This window comes from Narcine bancroftii, chromosome 13, assembly GCF_036971445.1.
Source record: "Narcine bancroftii isolate sNarBan1 chromosome 13, sNarBan1.hap1, whole genome shotgun sequence".
Classification (NCBI taxonomy): Eukaryota; Metazoa; Chordata; class Chondrichthyes; order Torpediniformes; family Narcinidae; genus Narcine; species Narcine bancroftii.
Window position 1 is genome coordinate 77,660,268 of NC_091481.1, and position 20,997 is coordinate 77,681,264.

Below are 20,997 nucleotides of genomic sequence, written 5' to 3' on the forward strand. Positions count from 1 at the left end.
TTTGTCTTTTAACCATACAAGCCAATGAATCACTTGCAGATTTCATTACACAAGATGGCAGCCACTGTCGGCACTGCGCCTGGTCACGAACAACCAAGTGAGCAGCAAGTTCCTGCTTTGATGTTGATGCTGAGAGAGCAACAGCCCGTTCTCCATGCTACACTAAACAGTAGAGGTGACATGTCCTGGCACTAACTTCCATTTCACCCTAATGATCAATAAAGTTGAAAGTTACCACAATGTTTACTTGACAACCACACAATGGCCACTGTATTTTCAATTAAATGTATGACGACGTGCTTCACATTTTACAAAAACATATGGGGCTCGCCATTGCCATGATTTTGAACAATTCTAGACTGGATTATCGGGGGCTAATATTTTAAAAAAATGAAAGTTAAGAAACTGCGACTACTGAAAATGTGAAATGAAAACAGAAGGCTGGGGACACCCAGCAGGTCAGGTGGCGCCTGTGGAAAGAGAGTTTCAAGGTGGGCGTTCTCGGGAGAGGCATCAGGTCTAACGAAGGGCCTACAAGCTAGAACATTAACAGAGTCGTCTATTCACAGATACGCTCTACCTTCTGTGTTCCCAGCTTTCTCTTTTTAGTCCAAACAAAATGACTGGCAGGTTTAAAAATTCTGCTGCATCAGAGGTGCCAAATTTTTTTTTTATTTATAATTTAGACATACAGCACGGTAACAGGACCTTTCGGCCCACAAGCCCGTGACGCCCTATTGACCTGCACCCCCGGCAGGTTTGGAATGGTGGGAGAAACAGGAGCACCCAGAGGAAAGACGAGGGGAGAACGTACAAACCCCTCACGGAGAGCGCTGGATTTGAACCCGGCTTGCTGGTGCTGTAACTGCGCCACACCTCATGGAAGTCGACCAGGGTGCACGCCAGCAACCTCTGCACCAAATTTTGTTAAGGTAAGCAGGTGAAGAATCAGCAGAATGACCTTCATGTTGAAATACGGCTGCCAGAGAAGTGGCTTTGTTCCACGCAGTTTAAACAGAATGGTGATGCTAAGACAACACAAGGTCAGAAAACTGTCCATGTTCTTATTCGAAGTCTCACCGACTTCAATGCGGGAGTAAAACAAACTGAAACAATTCTTCCGCCACAAGGTTCCAGCCTTCCATCCTTACCAGAGTACGACACAGATCCAAGCCAGCTCCCAACAGAGCAATATCAATTTCAAGATTCAAGGTTACTTTTATTGTCAAGTCTCTTTGGCTTGGCTTCGCGGACGAAGATTTATGGAGGGGGTAAAAAGTCCACGTCAGCTGCAGGCTCGTTTGTGGCTGACCAGTCCGATGCGGGACAGGCAGACACGATTGCAGCGGTTGCAAGGGAAAATTGGTTGGTTGGGGTTGGGTGTTGGGTTTTTCCTCCTTTGCCTTTTGTCAGTGAGGTGGGCTCTGCGGTCTTCTTCAAAGGAGGCTGCTGCCCGCCAAACTGTGAGGCGCCAAGATGCACGGTTTGAGGCGTTATCAGCCCACTGGCGGTGGTCAATGTGGCAGGCACCAAGAGATTTCTTTAGGCAGTCCTTGTACCTTTTCTTTGGTGCACCTCTGTCACGGTGGCCAGTGGAGAGCTCGCCATATAATACGATCTTGGGAAGGCGATGGTCCTCCATTCTGGAGACGTGACCCATCCAGCGCAGCTGGATCTTAATATAACAGAAAATGTGATATTACATGAAATTTCCTTTAGTCTACCATAAGGCAAAGATTCGCAATCAGCAGAAATTGCCCAGCGCCTCTTACAGTCAGAGAAAGAGAAGCAAAAGAAAGTCCCCCAAGAGTCACTGAGTGTCTGTGGATTCACCTCCAGTGCTTCCACAGCCACACAACCTTCAGTCCAAACTCTTGCAACTCGAGTTCCAGATGGAAACCACTGACAAGCCCAGGAAGCCTTGAGCGCCCCGGCACCCTCTCGCCTCTCGGTTCCGATATCTGGTACTACTTCAGCCAGTCTCCAGCAGTCCGCAGCCTCGTGTGAGTCCCTTAACTGCAGTCACCAGCAGCCTGCATGGGTTCCTCACCTTGAGTCACCAAGAGCCAGTCGCCCTTTGTGTTCTTCAGCCTCAGAGCTCCTCCACTGTGGTCACTGTCCCGTGAGTCGTCTCCTCTGCTTCTCCTTCCCATTTTCTGGTGCCCTGCGCCCATCCACTGCTTCCCTGGAGTCTGCAAACCCTTCTGAATGCCGCCTATCACAGGTGCCGCCATCTTGGGCCCAGACCCCAAATTTTAAAATAAATCACCACCGGCTCCTTCAACAGGTCATTTAAAGCCCGTAGAGAACCAAAGGCAGTCGCACTGGGAGATCGGATCACCGTGGGTAGTGCTATGTCTCCTCTCCCCGGGTCGGGGTGGGGGCTCCGCACCGGCGACAGCAACGCCATTTCTTGAAATTATATTTCCTTGTTGCCCAGCAACATATTCTCCCTCACATGTCCATCAATGCCTTCAAGCCAGCAGTAGGTGATCAACTTGGATTTTTGGGCTGAAGCCTCCAGATAGGACTTAGACCGGTGCCCTTAATTCAAGGAGCAAGAGGGCTGCCCCCTGAGAAACCATAATATTTTTGAGTATTTGTGTATCAGGAATAAAACCTCAGGTGTGTAAAGCTATCCATCAAAGTAAGAGGTTCTCTGTTTAAAATGACTCTCTCATTGAAATGAATAAAACAACAGCTGAGACTCAAATGTAGAAACGTTCATCGATTTGTTTTTAGGGCTGTTACATAAGGAATACTTAGAAGTTAACAGCAGGGATACTGTCAGATAATTTGCCATTACTAATGCATTATTTAATTGCGAGCTAAATTTATCTAACAGTAATTTATGGGAATTATTGCTTGTGAGCTGGAAGCCATTTACAGGTACTTTTTTTTTAAACAACTACACATTGCGTCTTTGACAGGAAGAATGAAAAACAAAAGAGACAAGCCAACAATAAATGCTGGATTGGAAAGATTTGGGAGTTGCCAAACTCGCTGAATGCAAGAGTCACATACGATAAACTTTAGATGTCTGAGAACCCCAAGACATGAAAAAAATTACATACAGTTTTTCTCTACATGCAAATTTTGTTAACATAACATGCATAACATAACAATTACAGCACGGAAACAGGCCATTAGGCCCTTCTAGTCCGCACCGAACCAAACACCCCTCTCAAGTCCCACCTCCCTGCACAATGCCCATAACCCTCCATCATCTTCTCTTCCATATACCTGTCCAACCTTTTCTTAAATAATACAATTGACTCCGCCGCCACTATTTCTCCCGGAAGATCATTCCACACGGCTACCACTCTCTGAGTAAAGAAGTTCCCCCTCATGTTACCTCTAAACCTTTGCCCCTTAATTCTTAACTCATGTCCTCTTGTTTTAATCTTTCCTCCTCTTAATGGAAATAGTCTATCCACATCCACTCTGTCTATCCCTTTCATAATCTTAAATACTTCTATCAAATCCCCTCTCAACCTTCTACGCTCCAAAGAATAAAGACCTAATCTGTCCAATCTCTCCCTATACTCTAGATGCTTAAACCCAGGTAACATTCTGGTAAACCTTCTCTGCACTCTCTCCACTCTGTTTATATCCTTCCTATAATTAGGCGACCAGAACTGCACACAGAACTCCAAATTAGGCCGCACCAACGTCTTATACAATCTCAACATCACCTCCCAACTCCTATATTCCATGCAATGATTGATAAAGGCCAGCATACTAAAAGCCTTCTTCACCACCCTATTCACGTGAGTTTCTACCTTCAGGGAACAATGTACCGTTACTCCTAAATCTTTCTGCTCTTCTGTATTCATCAATGCTCTCCCATTTACCACGTATGTCCTGTTCGGATTCTTCTTACCAAAATGAAGCACCTCACACTTATCAGCAAAAATTTGATATAAGTATTAAGAACTACATGTATGCAATAATATTCATTTGTGTATGTCATTTTTAAACTGCTAATGTGTATTAGTTTCAATAATCAAAAAGCACACATACTGTACGTGTGCGTGCAAATAGTTGAATTTTGTGGACCTATTTTTAATGGCAAAATTTAGGGGGTTTACTATTACATGCATGCTACCTTTGACCGTGGTAAGTACCTCTGTCATTCGGGGCATCAAGAGCTCAGATGGGTGGATGGATGACTGGGTGGCAAGTCCACGTTCAGGACTTCGAAAACTTAGACGGGAGGGCGACTGGCGCTTCGGGAACTTGGATGGGTAGGCAGCTGGGGCCTAGGTGAGAGCCTGCGCTTGGGACACTGGGAGCTCTGATCGGCAGGCAGCCGGGGCCTGAGCAAGAGATGGCAGTCAGGGCATCAGGAGCTCAGATGAGCAGGCGACCAGGGACAAAAAATAGGGGGAAGGAGTCGGCTTTTACATGGCATCAACTATTACATGCACATATATGCCAAACATATCAAATCATAAACCATGCTCACTAATAAAGACTGAGCACCGGCTCGTTCCATTCCTGTCTCAGCCAACATATTTCCACGAGCCACACATTATATGTTAAACAGCCGCAAGTGGCTCACGAGGCACGGTTTGGCCACCCTGTTTTAGATCAGGCATAGAACTTTAATATACAGCTTAGAGCAAGTGATCAGGAAAGCTATCGATATATTCGATATATTAGTCACGCTGGCATGGGAGCTGCAAAGCAAGATCTTTTTAAAAATTTATTTGTTTACCGAATGTGGGCATAACCCAGCATTTACGGTTCACCCAACTAGGGATGCAGTTAAGAGTTAACCAGATTGGCAAGTCTGGAGTCATATATGTGTCAATCGGAGAAAGGATGGCAGATTTCTTCCCTGATGTACATTAGTAACCAGATGGCTATTTACAAAAATATGATGGCTGCACAGAAACTAGTTTCTCATTAATTATTAATTAATTTTAAAGATTCATTATATTTTTTTAAATTATTTAAATTTGTTCCCTAAACCACCTAGGTGGCATTTGAATTCATGATTCTGGACCAATAATCCAGTTTTCTGTAACTGCTGCCCCAACAAGTGGCCTCACTTAAAGAACTGCGAGTCTTAGCTACAGAATTAAATTTAAATTTTTTATATTTAGTCTACAATACGGTAATAGACCATTCCGTCCCACAAGTCCATGCCGTCCAATTTACACCCAATTAATCTACATCCCCAGTATGTTTCGAACAGTGGGAGGAAACTGGAGCCCCCCGGAGAAAACCCATGCAGACATGGGGAGAACATGCCAACTCCTTACGGACAGCACGGGTTTCGAACCCCGGACCCAATTGCTGGCACTGTAAAGGTGTTGCGCTAACCACCACACCATCTGTACTACCCGATAAACTTTAGAAAAAAAACTGACACAGGACACAGCCATTCAGCTCATCACATTCTGATCTTTCTGGACTTCTCAGTTAAGCCCCTGCCTCATCGAAACATGTGGACTGAAAAGGCTAGATGTCAGAACGTTAATCCAGGTGTGGGGAGGAGCAGAAGAACATCCCTTCACACTCCAAATACATTAAATCACATTGTACTGGATTAAATTCCAAGTTTTTTGACACGGCATCCACTATATTCTGATCAAGGGTCTGAAACATTAACTTTTTTCTTTCTACAGATACTGTTTGGAGCTTTTCCAGCATTTATTTTAATTTCATACTCCAGCACCTACATTCTGATTTGATTTCTATTAACAATATTCTTCCAGCCTAATGATTTTATCCTCACTTATCACAACCCTTGTATTTATGACTAAATTATTTATATTACCAGCATGTCTGGAATACCAAACCCCATAGATCCCACCGCTAATAGCATTCTAATCACAAAGCAACCATACCTTTGGTTTTCTAAAAAACACAGATTAGCTGGAGGAACTCAGCTGGTCTCAGCATCCACAGAAGATAGGTATATTACTGACGTTTTAGGTCTGAGCCCTTCATCAAAGAATAAGCAAAGAACAGGAAGGCACAAGAATAAAGGCTGTCCTTTGGTCTTCTTTCTTCCAGCTCTCCATTCACAGAGCCATCCCGCTTCCTCCTGTTTGCTGGTGTGCCCTCCCTCCCTTATCCGCCTATTACCTCCTGCATAACAGTTCTCCTCCCCCTCCCGCATTTGTTCGGGAGCCTGCCGACATTTTTTCATACCTTTTTTTTTTATTTTTTATTTTTCACACCATAAATCACATTAGCCATGATATACACTATTTCTTTTTCACACATATACAGTGACTTTTTCTCCCCCCCCCTTTCCTCCCAAACCACCCCCCCACCCCCCCCTCTCATTTTTTCATACCTTGATGAAGGGCTCAAGCCTGAAACATTGATCTTTACCTTTGCTATACAAAGTTCACGGCTTGATCTGCTGAGTTTCTCCATTGTGTCTGCAGACTTTCATGTTTTACTTCCTCAAAAGTAGTATCCATGTAATAATCGACCCCATAAATTTAACATTGAAAGAGTGCTGACAAAATTCAACTTTTACACAAGTATATAGGGTAGCTTTCCAAACAGAGGGGAGCTAGCAGGATAATCACCAAACTTCCTTCCACAATTTCCAAGAAAGATTTGACATGTTAATATCATATTCATAAAAAACATCAGGGTTGACAACTTTAAGCCCTTTTTACACAGAAATCCCACAATACTGCTGTAAAGAAGACCAGTCATTAACCCGGCTTTACTTGTTTACACTGAACCAATCAACGCCGGCATAATGCTGCCCCAGTGCATCATTTTACAAAGCATGCTGCCATTCCAGAAGCAAAAGGGGTGTGACTTGTAACACAACAGCGTCGGTGTCTAATGTGACGTATAACGTCCTGGTCCTGGCCCATCAGCCCGCCCTTTTTACACAGACGTCGATTTGGAGCTGTGACTACCTCTGTTGCCAGCTTAAAGGCGGGACTGCAATGACCCCCCCCACCCCCATTCTGTGTTTGTAGCTTTTACACAGAACCGCGTGGGGGGAAAATGGCGTAATATTCCCGCCTTGAAGAGGCTGTGCTGGGACCATGCTAATCACTGTATCACACTACATGTATAATCAATTAGACTATTTTAAAGAGTTGCATTGTCAATTTTATTTGGTGGTTAAAACTTGCAAATAAAATATTCAAAACAAAAAAGAGGCTGTGTAAAAGGGGATATTGGCCAACAGTATAAAAGAGTCCATTTTTTAAAAAATTTTTCACACTGTTTTTTATTTTTTCATACTGACCAAGATACATACAGACATTTTTCTCCCCTTTCTCCCCTTTCATACAGACATTTTTCTCCCCTTTCATACAGACATTTTTCTCCCCTTTCTTACAGACATTTTTCTCCCCTTTCTTACAGACATTTTTCTCCCCTTTCTTACAGACATTTTTCTCCCCTTTCTTACAGACATTTTTCTCCCCTTTCTTACAGACATTTTTCTCCCCTTTCTTACAGACATTTTTCTCCCCTTTCTCCCCTTTCATACAGACATTTTTCTCCCCTTTCTTACAGACATTTTTCTCCCCTTTCTCCCCTTTCATACAGACATTTTTCTCCCCTTTCTCCCCTTTCATACAGACATTTTTCTCCCCTTTCTCCCCTTTCATACAGACATTTTTCTCCCCTTTCTCCCCTTTCATACAGACATTTTTCTCCCCTTTCTCCCCTTTCATAGACATTTTTCTCCCCTTTCTCCCCTTTCATAGACATTTTTCTCCCCTTTCATACAGACATTTTTCTCCCCTTTCTCCCCTTTCATACAGACATTTTTCTCCCCTTTCTTACAGACATTTTTCTCCCCTTTCTTACAGACATTTTTCTCCCCTTTCTCCCCCTCCCTTCCCCTTTCCCATTTATTCAAACTTCAATCTATAAGATACATTAAACCTGTTAAACAATGTCGTCACTAATAAAAATAAACAAGAAATTTGTGCCAGCAAAAATGCTGGAGAAACTCAGCGGTCAGGCAATGCCTATGGAAGCAATAGATAATTCAACGTTTCAGGCTGAAACCCTTTATTGCCCTTATTTTTACTATATTTAGTAAAGGATAGACACCTATGGATATAACAAGCTTACCTGTTGTCCACAAAGCTGACAGCATAGTTGACAGCTGGTCCTGCTGGTATACCAGCATCTTTAAAAAACTGAATCCACTCCGACGTGGCTACAAAAAAAAAGAGGATTTTCTTTCATAAAGTCATCAAAGAACAACATAATCCTTAAAAGTAGGGCAGCTATCCTGAACAATCTCATGGAAAGTGTTTCTGCCTGGAAATATTCTAGAATCATAATTGATTATCATGAACACTTCACAAAATTTGTTGTTTTGCGACAGCATTATAGGCGCAAATATTTCCGATAAACTACATTTTAAAAATAAATACCGTGCAGTGATAGATTATGTTAATTTTATATTTTGTATAGATATGTTTTTGAAAGATAGATTGTGGGGTCTTAGTTAGGGGTCACAATCAGATACAAACACAAGTCTGCAAAGAAATTAGACTTCTGCACTGGAGATTTTCACAACGAGGTGCAAATGGAAGGGCCCATCTCGGGAAACTGATAAGATCTCTCATGAATTGATTTTGGGAGTCAGCGAGCTGTTTTGGTGGAGTGCGGTGTTTTAGGAAGGTCATGTGGTTTTGCAAGCAGAGAGAGCCAAATGGATTTTTTTTCTCTAAGTGTAATAGAGAGAGAGAGAGAGAGAGAGAGAGAGAGAGAGAGAGAGAGAGAGAGAGAGAGAGAGAGAGAGAGAGAGAGAGAGAGAGAGCGACTGCTGGGTTTCTGCAGTGGCTTTTGGAAGCTTGTTTGAAACCCCATTTTGAAGACGGGCTGTGAGTTCTGAATTCCGCCTGTTCAAAGCCCTTGCTGTAGGTTTCTCTTGAAATAAGGGAAACGGAAAAGGAACTTTGTGGTGACCTGAAAGAAAGAAGTTATCATCTGGAAAACCCTGATGAGGCAAGTTTCTTCGGCAAGACACTGAAGTAGCTGATTGGAAGGAATTCGATTGTGTGTGTCCAACGAGCAACAAATCTCTCTCTCTCTGAAAACCTTCTCAAGCAGGTATCCATTTACCTTTCAAGCACAAGAGCTTAGTGAAAATTCATAAATGTTAGGTTCTGTGCACAGCATACGAATTGCCTAAAACCGGTGAACTTGGAGGAGTGAGAAGTTAGATTGGACTGTCAAAGAATTTTTTTGAACATGCGCTTAGAATTAGAAGGGGGTTAAGTTAATAGTAATAAGTTAAAGTTTGATCCTGTTTTTATGTTTAAAGGAAATTAAAAGCAACTTTTGTTTAAGTAACCATTTGTCTTGGTGAATTTCTATTGCTGCTGGGCTTTGGGGTCCTCTAGGCCAGTCACAATGCAAAAAGAAGAGAAAGTGAGGTAGTGTCTGTGGTTCATTGTCCATTCAGAAATCTGATGGCAGAGGAAAAGAAGCTATTTTTGTACCATTGTGTGTTTGTCTTCAGGCTCCTGTACCTCCTTCCTGATGGTAGCAGTATGAAGATGGCATGGAATAGGTGAGGAGGGTCCTTGAGGATTGAGACTCCTGTACCTCCTTCCTGATGGTAGCAGTATGAAGATGGCATGGAATAGGTGAGACTGCTTCCCTAAGACACCACCTCTTGTCGATGTCCTTGATGGGATGAAGAGTGGTGTCCGTGATGGCACTGGCCAAATTCACAACTCTCTGTATATATTTTTTTTAATTTCCCTCGATATTTTTGCCAGTTGCTTGAATTCCAGATAACAGAGGTTGTAACATATTTAAAATCACAACCTGCAACCCTGAAAGCCAGAAGGGGTAGACAAAGTGAATATTTTGGAAATGCACCCATCTCAGCCACGAGCTCCAGCTGGCGAGTATTCCTGTTCTGCTGGCCCTGGGAGAGCTCAACACACCCTCCAATGGGAGAAATTGATCATGAAACTGCTCCCCATTCCCCTGCCAAAGAAAGCAAGCGTAGAACAAGGGAAGTGTAGAGAATGTGGCTCGCAGTCATGGCCGATCCAGCCAACCTTCCATCAACTCTGCTTGAGTCAGTTATGGAGGAGACAATATGAATCTCATTCATGAGCCAAGCACATTTCACTTCACAAACGTATGACACAGTAATTAGCAACAAAACAAATAAAAATAAAATCATTATAACAGGTGTTGCATTTCAGTACGAGGGATCACGAAGAGATCATTTTAATAGAAAATAAAATGTAGATTCTAGAATAAGAGGCAATCTCATAGCACAGAAGGTGTCCCATTTAGGATCAAGTGAAGGAAGCACTTCTCTCAAAGGGTTGTGAATCTTTGGAAAGAAATGATTCTGAGGGATTACATGCATTCAGTTGAGAGAGATTTCTGGACTCTAAGGGAATCAAAAGTTTATAAGGATCAGGCAAGAAGTGGAATCACAGCCAATTATCAAGTTAGGACAACTTTACTGCATGATATAGCTAGTTCAAGAGGACATACAACAGCTCTTAGCTTCTACTTGTGATTTTAAATGACTGTTTCAACATAATCCCTAATCCTTTATTTTCCACGGTGCTTCTTTAAGGTTCTACTTTCAATTTCCGCATAGTTGGAATTCTACCTGTAACCATTGCTCAGGCGTTCACCAGCTGAAGGTCAATTGGGTACCAAACCGCAAAGACAAATGGCGAAATTAAAATAGCACCAGACGTGTAAGAGAGAGCATAGGCTACTAAATAAAGCTGCTTGCAAGATGAATGTGGAATGCTTCCGATGACAGATCAGTAATTTTACATAGGATTAACAGCACAGAAGCTAAGCAAACACTTCTGTGAACAGGGAATAGATTTCAGATTTCTTTTTACTGTTTTTTTTTTTATTTTTATTTTTATTTTATTTATTTTTTTTTATTTTTTTTTTCACACCATAAATCACATTAGCCATGATATACACTATTTCTTTTTCACACATATACAGTGACTTTTTCTCCCCCCACCTCCCTCCTCCCAAGCCACCCCCCCACCCCCCCCTCTCATCCATTTTAGGTATACAATCTAGGTTGCATTAAGCCAGTCAGACAATGTTGTCATTCAACAAAAATACACCAGAAATTCTACTGAGTCCATTCTTTTCTTTCCTTCTCCTTCCATCAACTTAGGTAGTAATGTTTGTCTCCGGTAGGTTTTCGCTATTGTATTTAATGTAAAGCTCCTATACTTGTTCGAATATTTCAATATTATTTCTTAACCTATATGTTATTTTTTCTAATGGAATACATTTATTCATTTAAATTTAGTAGTTTCTTCCTTTTAATTTGGTTATGTATTCCATTAATATTTAAAGTCATATAGTTCAGCGTAGCCCTTTTATATTTTGTTTATCTTCTCTTTCCGTTTTTCCATCATTACCTTTCCTCCTTTTCCATTTCTGTTTTCTTATTTTCAACTCTTTATAAGACAACATTCCTACAACATCCAACATTTTCCTTATTCTCCTATTTCTATCTTATTTATCCCCAATCTCCCCTTCCCCTCCTGAGTTGTCCTTTATCCCTTCTCGGACAACCACATCTCCCCTCTCCATTTGGATTTGCGAATCCACTCGCAAGCGTCAACTGATTTTGCAGTGACCGCTATTTCCCCCCACCCCGCCCCCCCAGAAAAGATTTCACTTTTCATATGTCACAAAGGTCACTCTTTTAATTCCCTCCTTATTCTCTCTATTCCATTACCTTCCCTTATTAATTCTTGTCTATACTATCTATATTTTCCTCTAAGTACAGATACATTCACGTATGCACATTGTCTCTATTCACTCTTATACCTCTTTACCCGCATACATATCAATCGTGATCATTTTTACTCTCATTACCCGTCTTCATCCCTCAGTCTATTTTTGTCTTTACCCACATACATATCAATCGTGATCATTTTTACTCTCATTACCCGTCTTCCTCCCTCAGTCTATTTTTGTCTTTACCCACATACATATCAATCGTGATCATTTTTACTCTCATTACCCGTCTTCCTCCCTCTGTCTATTTTTGTAATTGTTCTGCAAATTTTCGTGCTTCTTCTGGATCCGAGAATAGTCTGTTTTGTTGTCCTGGAATAAATATTTTCAATACCGCTGGATGCTTTAGTATAAATTTATACCCTTTCTTCCATAAAATCGCCTTTGCTGTATTGAACTCTTTTCTCTTCTTTAGGAGTTCAAAACTTATATCTGGATAAATGAAGATTTTTTGCCCTTTATACTCCAGTGGTTTGTTGCCCTCTCTTACTTTTTCCATTGTCTTCTCCAGTACCTTTTCTCTTGTAGTATATCTTAGGAATTTTACTACAATAGATCTTGGTTTTTGTTGTGGTTGTGGTTTAGAGGCCAATGCTCTATGTGCCTGCCCTTTCTATTTCCATTTCTTGCTGTAGTTCTGGGCATCCTAGGGTCTTAGGGATCCACTCTTTTATAAACTCCCTCATATTCTTGCCTTCTTCATCTTCCTTAAGGCCCACTATCTTTATGTTATTTCTTCTGTTATAATTTTCCATTGTATCTATTTTTTGAGCTAGTAGTTCTTGTGTCTCTTTAGTTTTTTTATTAGATTTCTCCAATTTCTTTTTTAAGTCTTCTACCTCCATTTCTGCTGCTACTGCCCGCTCTTCCATCTTGTCCATTTTCTTTCCCATTTCTGTTAAGGTCATCTCTATTTTATTCATTTTCTCTTCTGTGTTGTTTATTCTTTTTCTTAAATCCTTAAATTCCTGTGTTTGCCATTCTTTAAATGACTCCATGTATCCTTTAATAAGAGCAAGTACCTCCTTTACCTTGCCTTACTTTTCTTCTTCTATTTCCCTGTACTCTTCCTCTTCCTCTTCTTCTTCCTCTAGGTTGGCCATCTGTTGTTTCTTTGGTGCCCTTTCCTCCTCTTCTTTCTTGTTTCTATTGTCTTCTGTGGTCTCTTCTTGCTGCAGGTGTTCTGCAGCTGTCGTTGCCGGCTGTGGAGATCGACTCCCCAGCTGGTCCCCCCTCCCGTCGGTGTGTTTTTTTTCATTCGCATCGCGCATGCGCGATTCCTCGCGCATGCGTGGTTGCGCACTTTTACTCGGCTCTGCGAGCCATTTTTGTAGTCCATTATTTACCGACCTGAGGGAGCGGGTTTCTCTCTCCGCAGCGGGCCTCTTCGGACAGGTAAGGCCTTCACCTTTTTCCTCCTTTGTCTTCTCTTCCTCTCTTCTTACCGTTGCTTTCGATTTTTCTTTTTTTGTCGCCATCTTCTTTCCACCTTTATACTCACTTTTCTGTAACTTTTATTTCTGTGCCTTTGTGTTTTCCTTTGTTTTTCCCGACTTTTCTGGAGAGGGCTGGAGTTCACCGTCCGGCCACTACTCCATCACGTGACTTCTCCTCGATTTCAGATTTCTTGACAGAGTATGTACAGGACATCACATACAACCCTGAGATTCTTTTTCCAGTAGCCGAGGCAGAATTATCACTTTTTGGTAGTGCAAAAATAAACTATACAAACATGTAAACAAAAATAAAGAAATGTAAATAAACTGTACAATACAGAGAGGAAAATATCAATAAAGTGAAAACTCAAGAGGTCTTAAATGAGTCTCTGATTGAGTTTGTTGCTCATGATAGAGGGGGAGCAGCTGTTCCTGAACCAGGTGGGGGTGAGTCTTGTGGCACAGAGACCGCTTTCCTGATGGCAGCAGCGAGAACAGAGCGTGTGCTGGGTGAGGTGGATCCTTGATGATCGCTGCTGCTCTCCGACGGCAGCGTTCCCTGGAGATGTTCCTGATGGTGGGGAGGGTTTTGTCTGTAATGTCCCAGGCTGTGGCCACTATCTTTTGCAAGGCTTTCCACTCAGTGGTATTGGTATCATAATGCATCTGGTCAGCACCACTACACATCTGTAGAAATTTGCCAGGGTTTCCGATGTCATACCAAAATCCTAAGGAAGTAGAGGTGAAGTGCTTTCTTCACGATGCCATTAATGTGTTAGGTTAGGAAAAATCTTCCAAGATAGTGGCTCCCAAGAGCTTATACAGTACAACTCCGATTATCTGATATTGTATTCACCGAAATCCTCAATTATCTGAATTTATTTCACATTTCAGATAAATGAGGATACCCGAAACAAATCAGAAATCATCATTTATCTAAAATTTTTTCAGAGCCAAACTGACCAGGGACGTCGGGCTCCCTGCATCAAAAGCAGCAGGCTCCTGGCAGAAGCGTGGACCTCAAGTTCCCGGGCAGGAATGGGACCCTCTGGCTCCTGGCACGAGTGGGGCCTCATGTGGGGAAGTGTCGTTGATGTGCCAAGTTTTCAATATTTATCCTGAGCTGACTTTTTTTTTTCTATACAAGTTGTAGAGAATTTCAAATTTATTCAGCAAACAGATCAATATTAAATTGAGACAGATTGGTTTTTGCTAACCAGAGAATCAGAGGGAAATAGGGCAACAGCAGATAAATGGAATTAGGTCACAGATTGCCCAATAAAAGATAGCACAGGCTTGACAGCTAAACAGCCTCTTTCTGTTCCACTGAATCAAACCATCTGAGAAATCATGGAAGCTTTACCCCAGGAGAGAGGTGGCTCAGGTACAATCTCATAAAGAGCTTCAAAATGAACAGGGTTCCGTTGGGCAAGATGTAGAAAAGACACCCTTGCAGAAGAAGTGAAAATTATTGACCAAACTTGCAAGAACTCTCCACCATCAGACTCCACAGCAACAAACACAATCAGGGACTCATTTAAGCTTTTGCATTTTTTTTAAATATTTTTTTCCTCTCTCTGTATTGCAGGTTGTTTACATTTCTTTACAGCATTTCAGAATCAGAATTTATTATCATGAACAAGTCACGAAATTCGATGCTTTGCAGCAATCTCAGAGTAGACATTCGTATCATAAACCATCTTACAACAATATTTTAAAAATTAGTGCACAAAATGGCAGTGTCTTTAGTTCATTGATTATTCAGGAATCTGATGGCGGAGGGGAAGAACCCATCCTTGTGCCACTGAGTGCTCGTCTTTAGGCTCCGGTAGTAGCAGAGTGAAGAAGGCATGGCCTGGGTGGTGGTGGGGTCCTTGAGGATTTGTTTATCTGTGTACGTTGTCTACAGTTACCAATAAGAGGTCATTCTGCCTCACCCACAGGTAAAAGAATCTCAAGGTTGGATGTGATGTCGTGTACGCACTCTGACAATACATCTGAATAAAAACAATACATCTGAACACCAAGTCAAGAATGTTGAAGATGCATACAAATAGAACATTTAAGATAAAGTGTTGGGTGATGGAGTTTAAGAGGAATGTGAACAGACAAAGGAGCAGGTGGTGTTTTTTGATGGGGTTAGATGAAAAAGAATGGCTCACATGAACCAAAAGCACCAACTTGGAAAAGTTAGGCTGAACAGTCCATTTCTGTGTTGTCAACAATAACATGTGGGGCATCTTAAAAGCAGAATGATTTCTGTGTATTATTTACCTCATATACAAATATTTTTTTAATTGTTTGATCAATTCAATGCACAAATAATGTGTTAATAAGACAACTGGTAACAGAAGGCTAACAATTCTGTGTGTCCAATGTCTATTATCAGTCAGAAGATAGATGGAATTTACCCTCGACTAGCCAGCGACTGCTTTCAATTTATTGTAAAGGGATATTCAGAAAGCAAATTTGACTAGACAAATTTTTGTATTTGAGAATAACGATCAGTGAAGTTGCAACAAACTCATTAAATATTTGGGTTTGCTCTCTCAAACCAAATACAGTAGTTCCCACGGTGTGAAATCAGACTAGAAGCTACAGCCTGCTGGAGACTGGCTCATGGGAACCAGGATTCGTGTACTGAAGGGCTTCGTGTACTGAAGGGCTTCGTGTACTGAAGGGCTTCGTGTACTGAAGGGCTTCGTGTACTGAAGGGCTTCGTGTACTGAAGGGCTTCGTGTACTGAAGGGCTTCGTGTACTGAAGGGCTTCGTGTACTGAAGGGCTTCGTGTACTGAAGGGCTTCGTGTACTGAAGGGCTTCGTGTACTGAAGGGCTTCGTGTACTGAAGGGCTTCGTGTACTGAAGGGCTTCGTGTACTGAAGGGCTTCGTGTACTGAAGGGCTTCGTGTACTGAAGGGCTTCGTGTACTGAAGGGCTTCGTGTACTGAAGGGCTTCGTGTACTGAAGGGCTTCGTGTACTGAAGGGCTTCGTGTACTGAAGGGCTTCGTGTACTGAAGGGCTTCGTGTACTGAAGGGCTTCGTGTACTGAAGGGCTTCGTGTACTGAAGGGCTTCGTGTACTGAAGGGCTTCGTGTACTGAAGGGCTTCGTGTACTGAAGGGCTTCGTGTACTGAAGGGCTTCGTGTACTGAAGGGCTTCGTGTACTGAAGGGCTTCGTGTACTGAAGGGCTTCGTGTACTGAAGGGCTTCGTGTACTGAAGGGCTTCGTGTACTGAAGGGCTTCGTGTACTGAAGGGCTTCGTGTACTGAAGGGCTTCGTGTACTGAAGGGCTTCGTGTACTGAAGGGCTTCGTGTACTGAAGGGCTTCGTGTACTGAAGGGCTTCGTGTACTGAAGGGCTTCGTGTACTGAAGGGCTTCGTGTACTGAAGGGCTTCGTGTACTGAAGGGCTTCGTGTACTGAAGGGCTTCGTGTACTGAAGGGCTTCGTGTACTGAAGGGCTTCGTGTACTGAAGGGCTTCGTGTACTGAAGGGCTTCGTGTACTGAAGGGCTTCGTGTACTGAAGGGCTTCGTGTACTGAAGGGCTTCGTGTACTGAAGGGCTTCGTGTACTGAAGGGCTTCGTGTACTGAAGGGCTTCGTGTACTGAAGGGCTTCGTGTACTGAAGGGCTTCGTGTACTGAAGGGCTTCGTGTACTGAAGGGCTTCGTGTACTGAAGGGCTTCGTGTACTGAAGGGCTTCGTGTACTGAAGGGCTTCGTGTACTGAAGGGCTTCGTGTACTGAAGGGCTTCGTGTACTGAAGGGCTTCGTGTACTGAAGGGCTTCGTGTACTGAAGGGCTTCGTGTACTGAAGGGCTTCGTGTACTGAAGGGCTTCGTGTACTGAAGGGCTTCGTGTACTGAAGGGCTTCGTGTACTGAAGGGCTTCGTGTACTGAAGGGCTTCGTGTACTGAAGGGCTTCGTGTACTGAAGGGCTTCGTGTACTGAAGGGCTTCGTGTACTGAAGGGCTTCGTGTACTGAAGGGCTTCGTGTACTGAAGGGCTTCGTGTACTGAAGGGCTTCGTGTACTGAAGGGCTTCGTGTACTGAAGGGCTTCGTGTACTGAAGGGCTTCGTGTACTGAAGGGCTTCGTGTACTGAAGGGCTTCGTGTACTGAAGGGCTTCGTGTACTGAAGGGCTTCGTGTACTGAAGGGCTTCGTGTACTGAAGGGCTTCGTGTACTGAAGGGCTTCGTGTACTGAAGGGCTTCGTGTACTGAAGGGCTTCGTGTACTGAAGGGCTTCGTGTACTGAAGGGCTTCGTGTACTGAAGGGCTTCGTGTACTGAAGGGCTTCGTGTACTGAAGGGCTTCGTGTACTGAAGGGCTTCGTGTACTGAAGGGCTTCGTGTACTGAAGGGCTTCGTGTACTGAAGGGCTTCGTGTACTGAAGGGCTTCGTGTACTGAAGGGCTTCGTGTACTGAAGGGCTTCGTGTACTGAAGGGCTTCGTGTACTGAAGGGCTTCGTGTACTGAAGGGCTTCGTGTACTGAAGGGCTTCGTGTACTGAAGGGCTTCGTGTACTGAAGGGCTTCGTGTACTGAAGGGCTTCGTGTACTGAAGGGCTTCGTGTACTGAAGGGCTTCGTGTACTGAAGGGCTTCGTGTACTGAAGGGCTTCGTGTACTGAAGGGCTTCGTGTACTGAAGGGCTTCGTGTACTGAAGGGCTTCGTGTACTGAAGGGCTTCGTGTACTGAAGGGCTTCGTGTACTGAAGGGCTTCGTGTACTGAAGGGCTTCGTGTACTGAAGGGCTTCGTGTACTGAAGGGCTTCGTGTACTGAAGGGCTTCGTGTACTGAAGGGCTTCGTGTACTGAAGGGCTTCGTGTACTGAAGGGCTTCGTGTACTGAAGGGCTTCGTGTACTGAAGGGCTTCGTGTACTGAAGGGCTTCGTGTACTGAAGGGCTTCGTGTACTGAAGGGCTTCGTGTACTGAAGGGCTTCGTGTACTGAAGGGCTTCGTGTACTGAAGGGCTTCGTGTACTGAAGGGCTTCGTGTACTGAAGGGCTTCGTGTACTGAAGGGCTTCGTGTACTGAAGGGCTTCGTGTACTGAAGGGCTTCGTGTACTGAAGGGCTTCGTGTACTGAAGGGCTTCGTGTACTGAAGGGCTTCGTGTACTGAAGGGCTTCGTGTACTGAAGGGCTTCGTGTACTGAAGGGCTTCGTGTACTGAAGGGCTTCGTGTACTGAAGGGCTTCGTGTACTGAAGGGCTTCGTGTACTGAAGGGCTTCGTGTACTGAAGGGCTTCGTGTACTGAAGGGCTTCGTGTACTGAAGGGCTTCGTGTACTGAAGGGCTTCGTGTACTGAAGGGCTTCGTGTACTGAAGGGCTTCGTGTACTGAAGGGCTTCGTGTACTGAAGGGCTTCGTGTACTGAAGGGCTTCGTGTACTGAAGGGCTTCGTGTACTGAAGGGCTTCGTGTACTGAAGGGCTTCGTGTACTGAAGGGCTTCGTGTACTGAAGGGCTTCGTGTACTGAAGGGCTTCGTGTACTGAAGGGCTTCGTGTACTGAAGGGCTTCGTGTACTGAAGGGCTTCGTGTACTGAAGGGCTTCGTGTACTGAAGGGCTTCGTGTACTGAAGGGCTTCGTGTACTGAAGGGCTTCGTGTACTGAAGGGCTTCGTGTACTGAAGGGCTTCGTGTACTGAAGGGCTTCGTGTACTGAAGGGCTTCGTGTACTGAAGGGCTTCGTGTACTGAAGGGCTTCGTGTACTGAAGGGCTTCGTGTACTGAAGGGCTTCGTGTACTGAAGGGCTTCGTGTACTGAAGGGCTTCGTGTACTGAAGGGCTTCGTGTACTGAAGGGCTTCGTGTACTGAAGGGCTTCGTGTACTGAAGGGCTTCGTGTACTGAAGGGCTTCGTGTACTGAAGGGCTTCGTGTACTGAAGGGCTTCGTGTACTGAAGGGCTTCGTGTACTGAAGGGCTTCGTGTACTGAAGGGCTTCGTGTACTGAAGGGCTTCGTGTACTGAAGGGCTTCGTGTACTGAAGGGCTTCGTGTACTGAAGGGCTTCGTGTACTGAAGGGCTTCGTGTACTGAAGGGCTTCGTGTACTGAAGGCTTCCTGGTCACGTCAGAGGTTTGAATCTAGAGCTCAGATTGCCGATGAATTGAACAGGGGTTTGTATGACCGCAGAGGCTGCAGGAGCGCTAGAGGCAAATCCACAGACACTCAATGATTCTGAAGGGACTTTCTTTTTCTTCTTTCTCTCTTACTGTAAAGGGAACCGAACAACACTAATGGCATCTCTTTGCTTTACAGCAGGAAGAGGAAATTTTGTGTAATTACAAGTTTTGTACTATTTCTTGACATTAAGAGAATCTTAAATCAAAAGTTAGATAGCATTTAACACTGGCTAAATAGTATTTGAAATTATTAGTCTATATATTAAGGCAGTGGCAACTCTTGCAAACATGATTTGTTAAGTGTTATGATTGACAGGACTTGTCAATGTATTTAGTTTCCTCAAACTTAGTAAATTATCATTTGTAAGTTTTTCTTATTTGTCATGCAAACATAAAACACGAAAGTCTGCAGTCACCATGGTTGAAATAAAAAAAGGATGCTGAACCAACTCAACAAGTCAAACAGTGACTTTCATATAGCAGAGGTATGGAAAAATGTTGGCAGGCGTCCAAATAAAAAGGTATGGAAGGAGGTGTACTCGCAAAGGCAGGAGGTAATAGTTAAAGAAGGGAGGGAAGGGACAGCAGCAAGCAGGTGAACAAGGATTGGCTAGGTGAATAGAGAAGGGGGTGGAGAGCTGAGGGAAAGAAAACTGGAAGGGGAAAGGGAGAGCAGGTTAGCAGATACTGGGAGAGTCAATGTCAATGCCATCCGGCTGGAGAGGGCCCAGACAGAAAATCAAGTGCTGTTCCTCCAATTTAAGGGTGGTCTTGGTGGGATTCTATACGAGGCCACGGGCAGACATGTGAGTGGACGCAGAACAGAAATCCTTGGCCAGTGGGAGGTCCCTGTCACTGGTGCAGACAAAAGTTTGGGGACCCAAATGGTGGTGAGGGAGGAGATGTGGGCGCAAGTGTGGCATCCCCTGCGGCCACAGAGGAATATGCCGGGGTTGCGAGGGTGTGACTTGGTTGTGAGGGTGACTTCCTCGTACACACATCTTCCCCTCTCCTACCTGCTTCCATTGGGACCGCTACTGCTTCCTCCTTGACTCCATTGTGTACTCATCCCTCCCCTCCAATCGCACCACACACACACACACACCCCCCAGCCCTCCTCAACCATCTTCCCCTGTGGCTGCAGGAGGTGATATAAAAGGCTACTGCAAAAAAGTAATTATTAAATTTGTGGAACAGAACCATAGCTTCAGTCTTCAAGATGTCATGCATGCACGCACAGTGCAGAATAATCTTATCACAAAGAAATTACAAAGACATAATCAAGGTAAAATACAGAAGTATTTAAAGAGAACAAAAGAAGCACCAAGCCATAGAGGAGAAGCAGTAGAAGCTGCAAGTTCCATCTACAAGCAGTACAGCTTTACTCCTCCTTAAATTTTAAAAGCACTGCCCAAGAATCCAGACCAAGTCAATCCCTGAAAAGACCTCATTTTTGGACTTCTGCTGTAAATTTAGATCCCTTTTCTACCCAGTCATCACCATTTTCAAATACACTACGGTTTTCTTCCTCCACCTGCATTCAACTTCTGTACCCCGTAGATTTGAGCTTCTAATTATAGTAACAAAATGTTATTGTGCAAATTATTTTCAGAAATTACACAGTTTATTAATGTAGGCTCAATCCTTTCACATTCTGTT

At 43.6% G+C, this 20,997-nt stretch overlaps 1 protein-coding gene across 5 annotated transcripts in view; it reads right to left on the bottom strand.

The window, feature by feature from the left end:
* Positions 1-20,997, bottom strand: part of c13h19orf47 (chromosome 13 C19orf47 homolog) — a 44,141-nt gene that overhangs the window by 20,145 nt on the left and 2,999 nt on the right. For all 5 annotated transcript variants that reach the window (XM_069909150.1, XM_069909151.1, XM_069909148.1 and 2 more), the window contains exon 2: positions 8,077-8,164. In XM_069909150.1, coding sequence (XP_069765251.1) covers positions 8,077-8,164 — 88 coding nt within the window. The remainder of the gene's footprint in view (positions 1-8,076; positions 8,165-20,997) is intronic.